The sequence below is a fragment of the Poecile atricapillus genome, chromosome 2, assembly GCF_030490865.1.
Source record: "Poecile atricapillus isolate bPoeAtr1 chromosome 2, bPoeAtr1.hap1, whole genome shotgun sequence".
Classification (NCBI taxonomy): Eukaryota; Metazoa; Chordata; class Aves; order Passeriformes; family Paridae; genus Poecile; species Poecile atricapillus.
In genome coordinates, this window is record NC_081250.1 from 78,904,792 (window position 1) to 78,921,814 (window position 17,023).

The 17,023-nt window shown below is 35.3% G+C and overlaps 1 protein-coding gene across 1 annotated transcript in view; it reads left to right on the forward strand.

Annotated features, from left to right (window-relative positions):
• DNAH5 (dynein axonemal heavy chain 5) overlaps positions 1-17,023 on the forward strand; it is a 119,374-nt gene that overhangs the window by 72,670 nt on the left and 29,681 nt on the right. Inside the window, 10 exon segments of the mRNA XM_058831887.1 lie at positions 457-670; positions 1,293-1,516; positions 3,532-3,727; positions 8,113-8,285; positions 10,840-10,970; positions 11,842-11,995; positions 12,674-12,941; positions 13,520-13,751; positions 15,281-15,395; positions 15,610-15,786. Coding sequence (XP_058687870.1) covers positions 457-670; positions 1,293-1,516; positions 3,532-3,727; positions 8,113-8,285; positions 10,840-10,970; positions 11,842-11,995; positions 12,674-12,941; positions 13,520-13,751; positions 15,281-15,395; positions 15,610-15,786 — 1,884 coding nt within the window.

The following is a 17,023-nucleotide window of genomic DNA, read 5'->3' on the forward strand; positions in this document are numbered from 1 at the left end:
TTCATTCTTTTATATGGAAGTAATTCTATGATTTCAGCTGGAAAACCATGTTTGTGATTGTTACATAGGAAACTTAATACAAATATTTTGTATCATTTGCAACGTGCAAAGATGCATTAGTTTGGGCTTGATCAGAGCAAACTGGAAATTTTGTGTTAAAAGTGAGAAGTATTTTCAAGAGTAATGAAAATCATGCAGCATTCAAGTAAAAATAAATTGTCACGTGAATGACTAGTTCTAAATGAGATTAGCCCTCTACTCCCACAATTTTTTTATCTATAGATTTTACCAAATGTGCTTATTCCTTGCAGTGCATTTTTATCCTGAAACAAATAAGCAGAGGGCTAGGTGACAAAATCGTGTTATTCTCTTTGTTAGGTCTTTTAAATGTATGTTTTGTATTTCATTCAGTTGTATGTATAATATTGTCTTATATAAAACCTGGTTATTTTACAGGTCACTAATGAGATAGTTAGGCAACTGATGGAACAGAAAGGACTGTATAACCTGGAAAAACCTGGTGAATTTACCAACATTGTGGACATTCAGTTTTTGGCTGCCATGATCCACCCTGGGGGAGGTCGCAATGATATTCCACAGAGGCTGAAGAGACAATTTTCAGTGTTCAACTGTACTCTGCCTTCTAATTCTTCCATTGACAAAATTTTTGGTAAAGGGAAACTCGCTTTGTACCCATCCCATTTTTAAAATATTAGCTGATTTTTCCTTATCCTTCCATTTATACACATTATTGTTAAAATTAAGGGTTAATTCCCCTCTGATTTGTTTACCAGCACATTTTCTTTCAGTAATCACTCCCCACCTGCAACATCATCAATCTGTAAGTTTTTCAGGTCCAGTTACATCTCTGAAACCCTTGATATGCTCAGATTTAATAAGAATGACATGAAGATATTGTTTTAGTGACAATGCTGGACAGTTGCTCAGGTGCCACTGCTGCTAAGAATGAGTAACTAAAGACTAGACTTTCACAAAGGATGGAATCATACTGATTTCAGCAGATTAGCTGTTCAAGGCTAATGGAAACTATTTTGGGAGAAAAAGAATATTAAAATTAAAAGAACAATTAAGAGTTAAATAACCATTCAGCTGATGGCAGAATGGTGTTAAGAATGGCGGAATAAAGATTTGAATGAAATGAACACTGGAAAGCCATTTCAACAAATTTGAAAAGGTTTTGGGAGTTGGAAAAAAAAAGAAACAAGCTTCAGATAATCATTGCTCTTGGTGTTGTGCTAATGTGTCTGAGTTAGCAATCTTTTTTTATACAGGTGTAATTGGAGAAGGACACTACTGTAGTGAGCGGGGATTTTCAGATGATGTGAAAAAAACAGTAGCCAAATTGGTTCCATTGACACGCAGACTGTGGCAGATTACCAAGCTAAAAATGTTGCCCACACCAGCCAAGTTTCATTATGTCTTCAACCTTCGAGACCTCTCGAGGATTTGGCAAGGAATGCTGAACACTACATCGGAAGTGATCAACGAACCACAGGTAAGTGCAGCACATCAGTGACCTTATAATAATTAGTGTAGGAAAGAGGATGAAGAGTCTATCTTGGCATTTGAATTTGCTTTAAAAAAATGCAGCTTTAGTGGGTTTTTTGAGGCAAAGGTGTTTTAATCCAGCTTTTATAGTACCAACTGAAATGACAATTTTGTTTCAAAATGGTAACAGAACTCGCTTCCTTTGTCGCAACAGTTTACTTCTATCTGCTTTTCCTATTACTGAAAAATGCTAGTTTGTTTGAAAGAAGGGAGAAAATAAGTGAGAAGCAATGAACTTCCTTTAACCCAGTGAATATTGATTAAAAACTTGAATAGTTCCTCTTTTCCATTAATGTCTTGAGACTTTCAGTCACTACTTAATTTCTGTCTAACATGGTTTCTGACTTATGGTTTAAAAGGAAGAAATAGTAACAACTATTAATTATATTTTTTTTTCGCAATCTATCTTTCTTCCGTAAAACATAATTTCTCTTCTAATTTTAAGGAAGAAGTTTTAAGGAAACTTTAAGGAAACTTTCTTTAAGGAAAAGTCATTTAGAGTTTTAAGCTCTGAAACATGTAGTGCTGGAAAAGCCATGTTTATGGTAAACATGGAAAATTGGTTAAATATTTGGGTTATATAATCACTTCATGTACGATGTGCATCTGTTTGTTGAATAAGGTCTTGAACTCTACTGCATCTAAAATTTAAACTTCAGAGTAGATTTTAATTTCATCCCAAAAATATGGAGCACTTAGATAATTTTATATATATATATATATACACACAATTATGAAGTATAAAAACCAACTGGTCAAAAAATATTATATAAATTTATATATTAGTTCTGAGACTTAATATGTGTCATTTGTACAAAGTGTTGTCGAACAAAAGGTCTTCAAGGAGTACCTAGAATTTTTTCTACTACTGTATAATAACAGTATAGAACTAAAACTAGGGCTCCTGGTATTAACAGCCTGATGGGTTCTCTTTCTTCATCCTATCACCAAACTTAGGGACTTTAAAGGTATATTGAATCTGGAGAAAGGACAATATTAACACTTAAACATTCTCCCTTGTTGTTATTCTCCAATTACTTTTGTAGTATTGGGCCCAGTGATATATGTGTTTGGCATGAGATTATTTGTGCCATGAGGCTTATATTTTCACCCATCTTCTACTTAATGACCAGTTAGAAAAGTGGTTTATCAATACATAAACATGTTAACTGGTATGGATACAGTTTTAAGGCTGGGGAAAATCTTATAAAATCTTATGAAATGTTATTTATTTATTCTCTTATGCTTTGGAATGCTAGGTTAAGGCTTTGTCCATAGTTAGCTGAATATAATCTTACTACTGGGCAGAATAAGAAGATCAAGGTATCTCTTCTGAAGAACCGCCTAAATACTATTTCTTTTCTATTGTTAATCTTATTTTTAAATAAAGAAATTAAGGGAAAGCTTTAAAGTTGGTATAGTTTCTTCACAGGCCAAATGAGTTTCTCAGTACAAGAGAGACATAGAGCTCCTAGAGTGTGTCTGGCAGAGAGCTACAAACACAGTTAAGGGACGGGAGCACCTCTTTTAAGAGGAGAGGCTGAGGGAGTAGGGCCTATTCCGCCTCAAAATGAGAAGGCTGAGGGGAGACCTCATCAATGTCTGCCAGTATCTGAAGGGAGAGCATCAGGAGGACAGAGATATGTTCTTCTCGGTTGTGCCCAGCAATGGGATAAGAGGCAGGAACTGATTCACAGGAAGTTCCACCTGAACATGAGGAAGAATTTCTTTACTGGGAAGGAGATGGAGCCCTGGAACAGATTGCCCAGAGAGGTTGTGGAGTTTCCCTCACTGGAGATATTCAAGAACTGTCTGTAGTAATTATGTGCCACGTGCTCTAGGATGACCCTACTCAAGCAGGGAGGCTGGACAAAATGACTCACTGTGGTCCCTTCCAACCCGACCCATTCTCCTTCTGTGATTTTGTGAAATGCCCTTTTCTTTTTTCTTTTTTGTATGTAGGTGCTGATAAAACTGTGGAAGCATGAATGTAAGTGTGTTATTGCTGATCGTTTCACAACCTCAGAGGATGTTAATTGGTTTCACACAGCCCTGGCAAAACTCATTGAGGAGGAATTTGAAGATCCAAAATCTTTGCTGAGTCATGAAACAGATGAACTCTTTGTTGACTTCTTAAGGGATGCACCTGCAAGAATTGGTAAAGATTCACTCTAATAATCATGGAAATGACAAGAATAGACAAAGGGATATGAAGATCATAGATACTAAGAAACATATGTCGTAAAAATTAATACTAAGTTTACGCATCAAAAGTGTCTGTTTTTTCCAGTGGCTTTGAAGATAGTCTGTGTCACCAGCTGTGTCATATTTTTATCATAATGGGAATTCTAAGTCTGTATTGCTATCCAGGTTGTCTGTATAGGAGGGCCTTGCTTTCATTTAAGTTGGTGTGGCTGAAAGACAGAACTGCCAAATAGTGAGCATGAGACTTTATTATTCCAAAATGATGAAGGAAGTGTGTTACGAATGACTTGAAATGGTGGGGTTGCAGTACTAGATAAAGTATAGCAATGTAGGTAGCATGCCATAGAAATCTGATTAAAAAATACCGTCTCTGGGGTAATCCAAAACACTTTAAGAAATAACTGTTACATGATTTTTTAACAAATGACTATTAATTAAAAATTTCCTGAATGCTAGTTAAACCTCTTTAAAAACCAATATGACTTATAGCAATAGCTTTGTGTCTTTCAAACAAAACCATGGTGTCACTGACCTCACAAAATGAACTGTGGGTATTTGTCAGTTATTGCAAAAGAACAGAAAACATTTTTTTTTGTGTTTAGGGAAAGGTCATTTGATGATTCAGTTATTTGTGTTGATATCACTGCACTGATAAGAGTGCAAAAAGAGACTGGAGGCAATAAGAGACTGACATGAATGGCCAATGCTTTTTGAACCTTTCCTTAAACAGTTGAAGTAGACAGAAGGCTGTGTAAACAGGAGATAAAGGATAGGACGTATTTCATTGGAAAGGACCAAATAGAACTAAAAGTAAGCCGGTGTAAGAAAGTGTCTTGGTTTGAAAAGACAGGTGTCTACTAAGGAAGGCAGGAGCCTCCCTTAAAATGGAAAATGTAAACCTCCTCCCTCCAAATTATTATAATTTTCAAATTAAGGGGCTCTCAGGCAAAGATATGGAGTAGGAATAACAGTTCTTCACTAGTATGTATAAATACATTAAAAATATCCATACAACTTATTAGGAAAATTAAAATAAAATGCAGTAGTACAAAAATTACAAACAGTCAGGATACAACCTGACACCCTGTTGGTCAGGGTGCTGGTAGCAGTCTGTTTAAATGGTGGCTGCAGTCCTCCTGGAGTGACAGATGTGGTTCGGTTGAAGCAGTGATCCTGTAGAAGGGTGGAGTTTTCCTCTGAAGGTCCAGCGGTGATGTAGAATAGTCTGCGAATCTTCCTCTGGGAATCCAGTGGAAAAAGGCTGACTGTGGCGTTCTGTAGCTCAGATTATAATCAAGTAGGAATGCTTGGCTCCTCCCCCTGGGTGGAGCATCTCACAATGGGATGATGTAATTTTATCAGTCATGCAGTGACTGACTCAATGGCCCATTAACAGAAAATGTCCCCCTGAAGGGAGGATGGGTCATGGAAGAGTTAAAGATCACTTAGGCATTTAGTGTTTCCCATTCTGATGGAAGTTTAAGGGGGGGACTGGTTTCTGAGATCTTTATATAAAACATGATGTCGGACACTGACTTCAATGATCCCTATGCTCAGATTAGTAATAGGTTTACTAGTACTGCATAACCTTTCTGTCTCTGGGCTCTAAAAGCACAATATGTTTGTCCCCGAGAGAAATATCTGATGACTTGGATCTTAGTCAATTTTTAGATCTTAGCTTCAAAGGAATTGTTAGTGGTGCTATTGATCTCAAGACCCTCCACCTATTCAAAGGTGTCTTTATCAGTTAGTTTTGACATTGTTATTTAGTACTTGTAATACGAATCTTGAGACTGAAAAAGACTTTAAAATAATACATTTTGCTACTTTCCTCTCTAAATAATGTAAAAGTCTGCCCTTTCTTAGGTTTTGTACTTTATACTGTCCTTGGACATTAATATTTAAACTGTAGGAAAAGAATTAAGATGACATAATTATTTTAAATGTTTCAAAACTGTAAAAGTGTTGCTGCAATTTAACTCCTCGATGTACTTCTTATTAGTTTCTTATCAGCTGCTAATTTGTTTAAATGTCTTATTCAGCTTGTGAGAAATTTACTTCCACCTGGAATACTCCTTTTGTTTAACTAGTGCTTTTACAAGTTAAAATAAGAAGTCAATTGATTTAATTATGTTTTAATCTAGAGGAGCATTGGTATGCAGAAGCAATACAGAGCTAAAAATTCTGAAATTCAGGTGACTTCAAGCAAATAAAAAACACAATATAAAGGGCATCTGAAAGAGAATTTATAATTTCTTAATAATAATAAAATGTATTTTGAGAGTGTAGGTTCTATGGTAAAATGTGATTTTCTTAAACTATGTTTTTATATATGTATTTTTGATTTATTTTTTGTTATTGTTTTTCTGTTGTTGGTTTTTCCCTTGAAACTGCATGAGCATTAGAATAGTGCAATGGAAAGTAAATGGAGAAAAAATTTGAAACAAGAGAAAAGTTACAAAAACTATTGTAAATACACTAGAGTTTGGTTGGGGTTTGAAGTTTTTTCCCCCACCTTTCTGTTCCTTACCTTCACACTGGCTTTTAGTGCTTTACTAAGCCTTAGGGAAATACTTATTTTACTGGAATAACTTACTTCATTGATATTAATTTTACCAGTCAGAGATAATGTTCTGAATTATGTATTTCTTCATCAGGTTAGAACAGGCTTAGCAAAACTGATTGATCTAGGATAACTGGAAAAATACATCCTATAACATAGATAGATTATGAAATCCTGAAACTAATTGAGCTAAATGTATGTAAATAAGAGCAAAATTCTACTAGTATTGTACTAGTATTATTTTTTAGGAAATCCAAACCACCAACCAAAAGCCCCCTGTCTGCCTGCTGGCACCATTCCAATGAGATTTGGTTATTTATTAATGAAATATGGTCTGGATGAGAAGTGAGATGGATTGAAAATAGGCTGAATGGTCAAGCTCAGACAGTGGTGATCAGTGGCTCAAAGTCTAATTGGAGACCAGTAACTAAGGGTGTATCCCAGGGGCCAACACAGGGTTCACTCATCCTCAGCATTGTCATTAGTGGTCTGGGTGATGGGGCAGACTGGACCCTCAAGCCAGTTCCCAGGTGACGCAAAACTAGGAGGAGTGGTTGATATGTCAGAGATTGTGCTGCCTCCCAGGTGGGCCTTAACAAGAACTCCATAAGGTTCAGCAAAGGGAAATGAAAAGTCCTGGACCTAGGGAGGAAAGGCACCACGCACCTGTGTATACTGGTGGTCACATGTCTGCTAGTCTCCTTTCAGAAATGGACCTGGGGTGCTGGTTGACACCAACCTGAACATGAACCAGCAGTGTACCCTTCCTTGCAGGAAGAAAAAACTAGTGACATCTTGAGCTGCATTAGGAGAAATGTAGCCAGCAAGCCAAGGGAAGTGGTCCTTTCCCTTTTTTTACCACTAATAAGGCCGTACCTGGAGTGCTGTGTCCGGGTCTGGGCTCCTCAATACAAGAAAGACATAGATATACTGGATAAAATCTATTGAAGAACTTGAACATCAGTAATCACTCTTTTTTTTTTTTTTTTTCCTTCACTGTGGCAGTCTAGTTCAGGTTATCCAGAGATGTTGTAGAGTCTGTGTCTTGGGAGGTATTCATAAGGCACAGAGCATGGTCTTGGGGAACCAGCTGTAGGTGGCCCATCTTGAGCAAGGTATTGAACCAGATGACTTTCAGAGGTCCCTGCTGATCTCAACTTTCCTGTAATTTTATTTGCTGTAACAATTCTTATGGAAGAAGGCATGTCACCTTTCAGCATGATTAAGGTTATGAATGGAGAGATGAGGCAGCAGCACTGTTCCTTTCTTTGAGAGCTGACTTGTGTCTTTCATATCACCTAAGGAAATGAATGTATGCTAATTCACAATGAATATACTTTTTTGTTGTGGCAGTTATTAATTTCAAGAGTATGTTTTTTCTAGTAAATTATTTAATCAATTTAGACTGTTTTTCTTTTACAGAAAAGATTATTTGCAATTTTTAACTGCAGTGTTTATTTACCTTTATTCTCTGGTGTTACTTTTTTTCCTAGCACCTAAACAAGTATCATTTTTCTTCATTCAAGTTTCAGATACAGAGAAAGAAGGCTATTTAAATTTTTTTTTTCGCATTTTGTCTTTAAAAATTATGTAGCTGAAATCACCATTTCATGCAGGCAGGGTGTACTCTCACATGTACATCTAATATATAATATGTATAATATATCTGTTTCTGGGTGGTGAAACTTCTACTTATCTTTACTTACTTATCCCCTCATTGAACCTTTGTCAATTATTTAAGTTGCTAAGATTTTATTACTTGCTTTTTGTTCTAGATGAAAAACCAGAGGAAGTTAATTTAGATATTCCCAAAATCTATGAACCAATATCCTCATTTCATCAGCTACGGAATCGTTTAAATAAGTTTTTACAAACATACAATGAGAATGTTCGTGGTACTGGAATGGACATGGTTTTCTTTGAGGATGCTATGGTTCATTTAGCCAAGGTACAGTCTTGCTGGATTGTCATTTGTTGTTGTTCACTTTCCCCCATCTCCTTTGAGTAGAGGTATGCATGAATCAAGGTAAATTACTTCTGAAATTGAAGCAAATAATTTATTGCTAGCAAATATTTGATCTGTCACTCTGTGACTAGGTATTAAAACCTATTAAAAACTTTTCAGAAAATGCATCAGATGGAACTATTCTTTTATATCTAACTTTTATGTTTGGTGGGACCATGGCACTAGCTATTCTAATTCTATTTCAGCTTTCCTTCTTAATCCTTCTGGGAGCCCTTCCTGTCTTTGGAATGAATCAAATGAAATTCAGGTTAAGACATAATTGGTCGCTTCTGAAGAAGTATGCACAGCAGAGTAGGAATGAATGTAGTCCAAAATTCTTTTGTGGATTCACAGTATGCTCAGTAGTTTTAAAGTTCTTTTGAATATGGATAGGAACTGACCATAAATTTTAGCGCAGCACAGCTTGATATGACTGTTCACGTAGAAAAGGCCTCATACAAAGTAGAACCCTTTTTTTTGACACTAGAACCCCTATTGTCCGAGTTGAATACTGAAGTTTTCAGTATTTCTTATAATAAATTATTAAGAACTGAATATTTAACTGCATTGTCGCCCTAAATATAATTTTAAATATCTAAACAATTTAAATTTAATTATAGTTGACAAACATATTGCATCTCCAGTTTTCATAATTTTGGGGTGAATTCTTGTTATTTTGCAAAATTAGTCCCTTTCTTTCTAAGGTTCACTGCAGAATCAATGATGTTGTGCTATGCATTTCTTTAGGACAATTGTAAGTAATCATCACACTTACCAATCAGTTTCTCATTTATTCCTAGAAAAAAAAATCTATATAAGTTTAGGATGTAGTAATTTTTTTTTTTTTTTTTTGTTTCACTGAACAGCCACCTTTATCAGGAAAATTTTCTTTTGGTAGCTAGATGGTAAATACTTGAAATATTTTGTTTGCCTTTGCTTAGATGAAATAAATAGGTAGTGTTTCTGTGATTCTAAATTCTTGAAAACAGGAACAAGTGTGTGGACCTGAGACAGCTTCTAAGAGAAAGGCACAGTTGAGGTAATGCCTAATCTGAGCTCACATAGTATGACTTGAATGAGTTAAAGCTGAGGGATATCTTAAATAGAGAACAAAATTTCTAATTAACAGCTTGTGTGCCTCTGCCTGGAAAAGATCTAATAGCCATTATTGAAATGATCTGTGATATTGCAAGGATGTTGGGCAAATTAAATTTTCTTTTTCTGGGTAAATAATAAAGAAGCTTAGATTAAGACTTCATACTTGATTTTATCTTTCTTTTGAAACATTAACCTGTGGAAAATAATAAATACATTACACTCAGTATGTAAAATAAATAGGTTTTAAATAGAGGAAATTGGCATGACTATTTTTAATGGCTTGGAAAGAAGTAACTCAGACAAAAGGCAAGTAAATAAGTATCCGAGGTGGTTTATTGACACAGTGGAATTCTGGAGTCATTAAAGAACTGTTCAAGATGATAAAGAGAACAGAAGCCAATCCAGTGCATCATTGCTTGTATGGAGGAGACCAGCTGCAAACCAGCTGGCTGGTATTATTGTGTCTTTGAGAGGGAACTGGCTCTGTGCTGCTCTGGACATTAATGTAGGCTCTTCTGGGTACAGTGAGGGTCTGTCCACTTGCAACTGATGGGCTGTGGAGAAAGTTTGTCTCCTGTACTTAGACATGTTTTCTCAGCATCATGTTTCATGGCATTGTTTTTTGGACAGCAAGACAAATGTATGCAGTTCACAGTTACTGCTGAATTTTTTTTTTGCTCTGAATTCTAAAGGGTCTTGTTGTTTACATTGCACAGTCCTGAATTAAAGGGAAATGTGGAGCAGTAGGAAGCTACTGCCTTTTGATTTAAAAGATAAATAATGAAGTGGGAAAGAAATGTAGATCTAATTGGGAGATGTTTCACTGTGATCAAATATTCATACTTGATACTGTGCATTTTTGCAGTAAAGTAAATGAGAAGTGTAACAAGTTTCATTATAAAGGCTGTATTTATTACCTGTTGCAGAGAATACTGAAAACTCTTTGTCCCGAATTTAACATGCCTGGGACATCCTGTCTTTCGGTTCACGATGAAAAGACCTGGTGAGATGAGTCTTACTGAAGTTATCCAGAGGTCATGACATTGGGAAAATTATTTCTTTCCCAGTTTGACAATTCCTCATGCTGTGATAGCACATCACTAAGAAATCACAGCTGAGATTTATTTGTACTTGTTGGGAGATGTAATTCTACTGATAACTGAACATACACAGTCATGGAATCAAATGGTTGCTATACTATTTGACAGGTCAACAGTAAATGTTACAAAGTACAAATGCCCACAGAATATATTAATAGTAATATAGAATCCCTTAATTAAACCTTAAAATTTTCATTTTTTTCTTCATTTCTAATATAACTTATTAATGTGGTAGCATAGAATTTTTGGATGTGTGACTTTTACACTTTGTAGCAATAAATGAATGGTATATTACACAGATTTCTCGTGTGATTCGCACTCCTCGTGGAAATGCTCTTTTAGTTGGAGTTGGTGGCTCAGGAAAACAGAGCTTGACAAGATTGGCATCCTTCATAGCGGGCTATGAAACATTCCAGATAATGTTGACTAGGTGAGCATTACCTGAAATTTAACTAAATAAGCACTTTGAGTTTTAAGTCTTCCTATAAATAAAACAGACTCATATTCTCTGCTCAGCATAGTCTGATCACCATCACATGGAGTGGGAGGACATGAAAATCCTTTGAAACTTACTAGACTTGCTTGATTTTCTACAATAATTGTGGATTTTTACTGTCTTTGGAGTAGGATTTTTTTTTTGTTTCATTCACAGAATGAGAAAGAATATTGGCAGTGTCAAGTTATCTTTGAGTCTTTACGCAGTACATTAAAGGCTACTGAAAATATTTTTAGGTGGTTATCTATCCAAAAGGCTGTTATGAATTCATCTTGTAATATTTGAAATGCCATCATCTGAGAAAGTTGAATCTTTATCCCTGCCCTCTAATCTCACAGATCTTATATAGATATCAGTATTTTGACAACCTTTTCCAAGTACATTTTGGCTTTATTTCATATTGTTCAACCCAGTGTGGTTTCTTTTGAAATAACTCATAAAAGATAAAAAATAAATCATAAATCCTTCTCTGAATGCCTCAGAATGAATATCTCCCCAGCTGCTTGTAGCACAGGTCAATTTTGGCACTCAAATAAGATGTAATTTTAGGGAAGTGAAATTATTTTAGATCTTTTGCAGATGTGTTGGCTGCAGAAGAAAGTGTAGATTTACATGTGTGAATATCCCTTGGTGTAGGTCTCATCAGAGGACCTATCTGAAATATGCACCTTTTTGCCTTAAGTTCCAAGATATTGTTTCTAATTTAAATTTGCTTGTTTGGTTTTTTTTTTTTACCCTTTTGGTCAGATGACTTTTTTAAAAAAGAGATGAGTATTCGTTCAACTAACTTTTTTTTGTTTTGTAGATCATACAACACTTTAGACTTGATGGAAGATCTGAAACTCTTATACAGAACTGCAGGACTGCAAGGCAAAGGCACCTGTTTTCTTTTTACAGACAATGAGATCAAAGATGAGTCTTTCTTGGAATACTTGAACAATGTTCTGTCATCAGGAGAGGTAAAGTGTCTCCTCATGATCAATTTTCTGCTTTTTAAAATTTATAATCCTGAAGCAAAATAACATAATTTATTTGAAAATTTTATTATAAGTCAAGGGATGCACTTTCAAAAGCTAGAATTTAAGTGCTTTTTGTCATTAGAGTATTGTTAAAAATGAATGTGGTCTATAAAATCTACAAAATCCTAGGTTAGAGTGGGAGAAGCTATCTCAAGGGACATGAGCGCAGCTTTAAAAAAATAAAATTGAGACTGGGGAAATAATTCTGATGTTTTAAAAAGTTGTCTGTTAAATTAACTATTAGTGTACAGATAGTTTTTATATGGTAAATTTATGTCCAGAGTGCATGGGATGGATTTAATTGATTTTATTTATTTACTTATTATTGCAGGATTATGTTTCAGAGTAATTGCTACTAGTTATTGGAATATAAAGAGAAGGAATCAAAGCCATTGGAGGGTGGGGTTTAAAGTTTTACAGTAAGTTAGATTTCAATCTGTTTAATGGAATCACTTCATTAAAACTTCTTGTTTAAAGGAGTTGGTGGGCACTAATAACTTCAGTGTCCGAGATGTATGCCCCTTCCTACAATGCTGTGTATTAAAAGAACCTTGTGCTCTATTGACTCTATTTTGGATCATCTCAAAAAGCATGAAAATATCTTCCTTCTTCCCAAAGGTGTCAAACTTATTTGCACGTGATGAAGTAGATGAGATCATTAGTGATCTCATTCCCTCCTTCAAAAAGGAACATCCACGAAGACCTCCAACCAGTGAAGCTCTGTATGATTATTTCATGACCAGAGTCCGTCAGAACCTTCATGTAGTTCTTTGCTTTTCACCAGTAGGTGAAAAATTCAGAAATAGGGCCCTGAAGTTCCCTGCTCTCATTTCTGGATGCACTATAGATTGGTTCAGCCAATGGCCTAAGGATGCCCTGGTGGCAGGTATGTGTAGGTTTTATCTTTGCAGACACATAACTTTCTGATCAGTGGTCAAATAGCTGTTTTAATTGCGTTGAATTTTGCCAGAAGAAACTTACTTGATTCCAAAATTTTCTTCTTTAAAGCCTGTTGTATTAAGCTGTTGAAATATTTCTAACACAGGAATGGTTTTGAACACAGTTTGAAGAAAAATTCCCTGTGAAGATGTCTTAAAAGCATTCGTAAAGAAGGCAAAGATGCTACTAAAGAAAGAGGGTATTTGTGAATGTGTCTGTGATAGGGTATACAGAGGAAGGCTGTGCTTACCTAGTCCCTGGTAGGTAGCAGCTAGGTTCAGAGTGAAAAAGCACTTGCACAATTTGGAGATGAAAGAATGCCAGATCCTTGGCTATACTTTCTATTGACAAGTGTGGAATAATTTTCAGATTCTGATAGTGAAGAGTAAAGAAGACTGGGTTTTCAGAAGCTGGGTGAAAGCCAGGATAATACATGCTGTCTTATTTTATAGTGAGTTGTTTATAAGCTAATATGTTTTTGTAAATATTTACTTACATTTAAGCTTTCTTCCTTTCTTTCCTAAGTATCTGAACACTTTCTGTCCTCATTTGATATGGACTGCACTGCTGATACCAAGAGGGAAATCGTGCAGTGCATGGGCTCATTCCAGGATGGAGTGGCAGAAAAGTGTTCTGATTACTTTCAAAGATACAGACGTTCTACACATGTGACTCCCAAATCCTACCTGACCTTTATTCAGGGATATAAAACCACATACAAAGAAAAGCATGCTGAAGTGCAAACATTATCAAACAGGTAAACTACTCAGGTTACTTCCGCTTTTCTGTAATTTTCTTTCCCAGGTAGGTATATTCTGATATCCTTAGTTTCAATGCATGGCTTGTCTCCTTGCACAGTAAAAAAAAGGTATTTTTAATTCCTAGAATTATGTGAAAGTGTAATTTATTCAAATATTGTAGTTTCTCTTGTCATATAATCTAAAGATTATATATATTTGGAGGTGGTAGGGGAAAGGAGTAGTGGTGCATGAAAATAGAGTTAGAGGGAAAATGACGTGAGCATAAATTGTACCTGTGTGTTTTTAAAGAGTCAAAGAAGTTATCTACACGTCATTTCATAATATATTGAAAAAAGCATTTAATTTGCCAGGCAGCCACTTTTGTTTTCTTGCTGAACACTTGTAACATCCTGTTATGAATACAGAAGGAGTATCCTTAGTGGTTTTGTGAACACAGAGCCTCACTTAGACTCCTGAGCTTTTTACCTGTAGATTATTAAAGTGGTTTCGATATACTTATTCCTATTTTCAGATGCTTTATTAAACTAATAATATCTATTTGCAGATATATCTTCATGTCAGGAAAACTCAACTATAATATAAAATTAGCAATTAATGTATGAGTTGGTGTCACCCTAAAGAAAAATTGGCTTCTCAGTTTTGAGGGATTGTCAAAAAGAGTTGGAAGCCTTAAAGAAAGGCTTAAACTAATTAATTTCATTTTGAAACATTCTTTGTCTTCAACGTCAAATTGAGTTTGAGACCTGTAGTTATGTTAGGGGTGAAGGCTTGTAAAAGACAAGGGTGTTGCCATGTTTTCTACCTTCAGATTTACCAAATTAATTAATGAAGTCAAATTTTTTCCACGTAAATTTAGTTGCACTGTCTGAATGGCTTTGTCAGGGGTTACACTTTGTCTGTTCTCCTATATTTCTTCAGCTGTCTGAGTACTGCATAGCCTTTGCAATAGCAGCCTCTGTAGAGGTCCTTAAAACTTGTCTGAAAAGTCCCAAGTGAAGAATTTTTGATAGAAAAAAATCACTGTTGAAGGGGAATTTTAATGCTGAATCAGATAGGTCTTACCTCAATGTTATTTTTCTTTTACTCTCTTTTATTTGGTCTTGGATTATTTTCAGTGTCCACTTAAAATAAGAAATATTGATTTGTTATAATTTTCAAAATTTTAGTAATCAGAAAAAGCTTTCTGCTGTACAGGACTCTGTTCTTTGAGCATTGGCTCAAGAGGGACAGTGTTATTTATAGAAACGAACTGTAGGATTTTTATGCAAAGATAAAGATATAGTCGTTGATTAGAAGTGGGTAAAATTTCAAGCCACAAAATTTATTAATGTACTTTATTGTCCACTTTGTTGATTCTGAAGATATGAGAAAGGTGAAAGTTCTTGTCCAAGTTTCATTTTCGGTGTAAAACATCTTTTGCAAGCTTTCATTCTGGTTGATGTGATTCATTCTATAGATGGAAAGTAGAGTGTCAATTGTGCACCATAGCAAATGAGATGCTTTTTATTTTGCTTTTTAACTTCAGAATAAATACTGGTCTGGAAAAATTGAAAGAGGCCTCTGAGTCAGTAGCTGCTCTAAGCAGAGAACTGGAGGTAAAAGAAAAGGAACTTCAAACTGCCAATGAAAAAGCTGACATGGTACGTACAGCCTTCAAAGTGTGTTGCTGTTAGATTTTTTTTTCTACTTTTATTCCTTCTATTTTGAAAAGATGAATCAATTTAAATGAAGTTAAGTGTTGGAAAGAAAGGATCTTGGAGAGAATGATCTTATTTGACTTTTCTGGAATTGGACAGATATGATTTTGTAACAAAAACTCTTTAACTATGGCATGTGGATTTTCTCACATTCTAGGTATTGAAAGAAGTTACTGTAAAAGCACAGGCTGCTGAGAATGTGAAGGGTGATGTTCAGAAAGTGAAAGACAAAGCGCAAGCTATCGTAGACAGTATCACGGTTGACAAAGCCATTGCCGAAGAGAAGTTGGAAGCTGCCAAGCCTGCTTTGGAAGAGGCAGAAGCAGCCTTACAGGTTAGTACTTGGACATATATAACATTACCACTAAGAAGGTGGATGTCTTTGAAATACAAAATTGCAGACATATTGTATAACTCTTGACAAAAAAAAAAAAAAAAATGTATTTTGAGACTTTTTGGATTCAGTTTTGTTTTCCTTTTTTCATGTGAGTATCAACACCCAAATAGTCAGTTTTCAGAAAAGGAAACTTTTAACTTTCTTTGAAACTGTAATTAACATAACATGTGCTACAGGTTGATGTTAGACTAGTAACTGAATATTGATACTGTATTAAACAGCTTGTGTGCACTGAGTGAAGTGCTCTCCACATAAAATCAGTTGTAATTCCATCCAAATCCAAACCTTCTATTTTAAGTTTTCACAAAGAAATTGCATTTTCAATGAGTTTTCTGGTCCATTATTTTCTATCTTTAAAAAAAAAAAATTTTCTTAGGAGTTGTGGCATTACCAAGACTTCATTTCCTTCACCATACTTTTCTTCTAAAGCTTTTTTAATAGAATGCCCATATATTTAAGATTTAAAAAGATTAATATTAATTGGTCTTGCATACTATTTTTCTTTATGTCTGCTCAGCTGACTTTATAGGACGATGTGCCTCAAGACATTTTGCTTCAAGCAGTAGTAGTGGAATCTAAACTATACCTGTTAGATGCATGCAGGGAGCTTACATCTCAAGAAACAGAAAAGTATGAAGAAAAAACCTGAAGGATAGACAAACCTCAAAGGGTTTTATGTGGATTTACTGGAAATTATACCTTTCCATTTGAGAGGCTGCCAGCAGTTGTGATGGTTAAAGACTGATTTGAAAGAACGGCATTATAACTTTGAAATCTAGGGTAGAAAAATTTTATGGGTCTTCCGGATGTAAGACTTCACCTTGAATGAGAGATGTTTAACAGTCTCTGACTGCCATGATGCTTAAAGGACAGAGTACAAAAGTCTAAATAAAGGTTAGTGGCCTGACAGCTGGGAAGAGTGAAATAAAGGAGAAGGTTTGTATTATAAGACCCTGATATATAGCCACGGGAAAAAGGTTAAAGAACCAGCCACAACAAAACAACAAACCCGGTAGTGGGCAAGCATTCTGAAAAGTGGAAAAATAAGCCATGTTAATTAGTCAGCATCTGCAGTATAAAGGGGGCACCACCATCCTGTGTCTAGACATGTATCTTATTAAAGCTTACATTCTGCTTTTGACTGAAATGGCTGAACCAAAACAATACTGCTCTG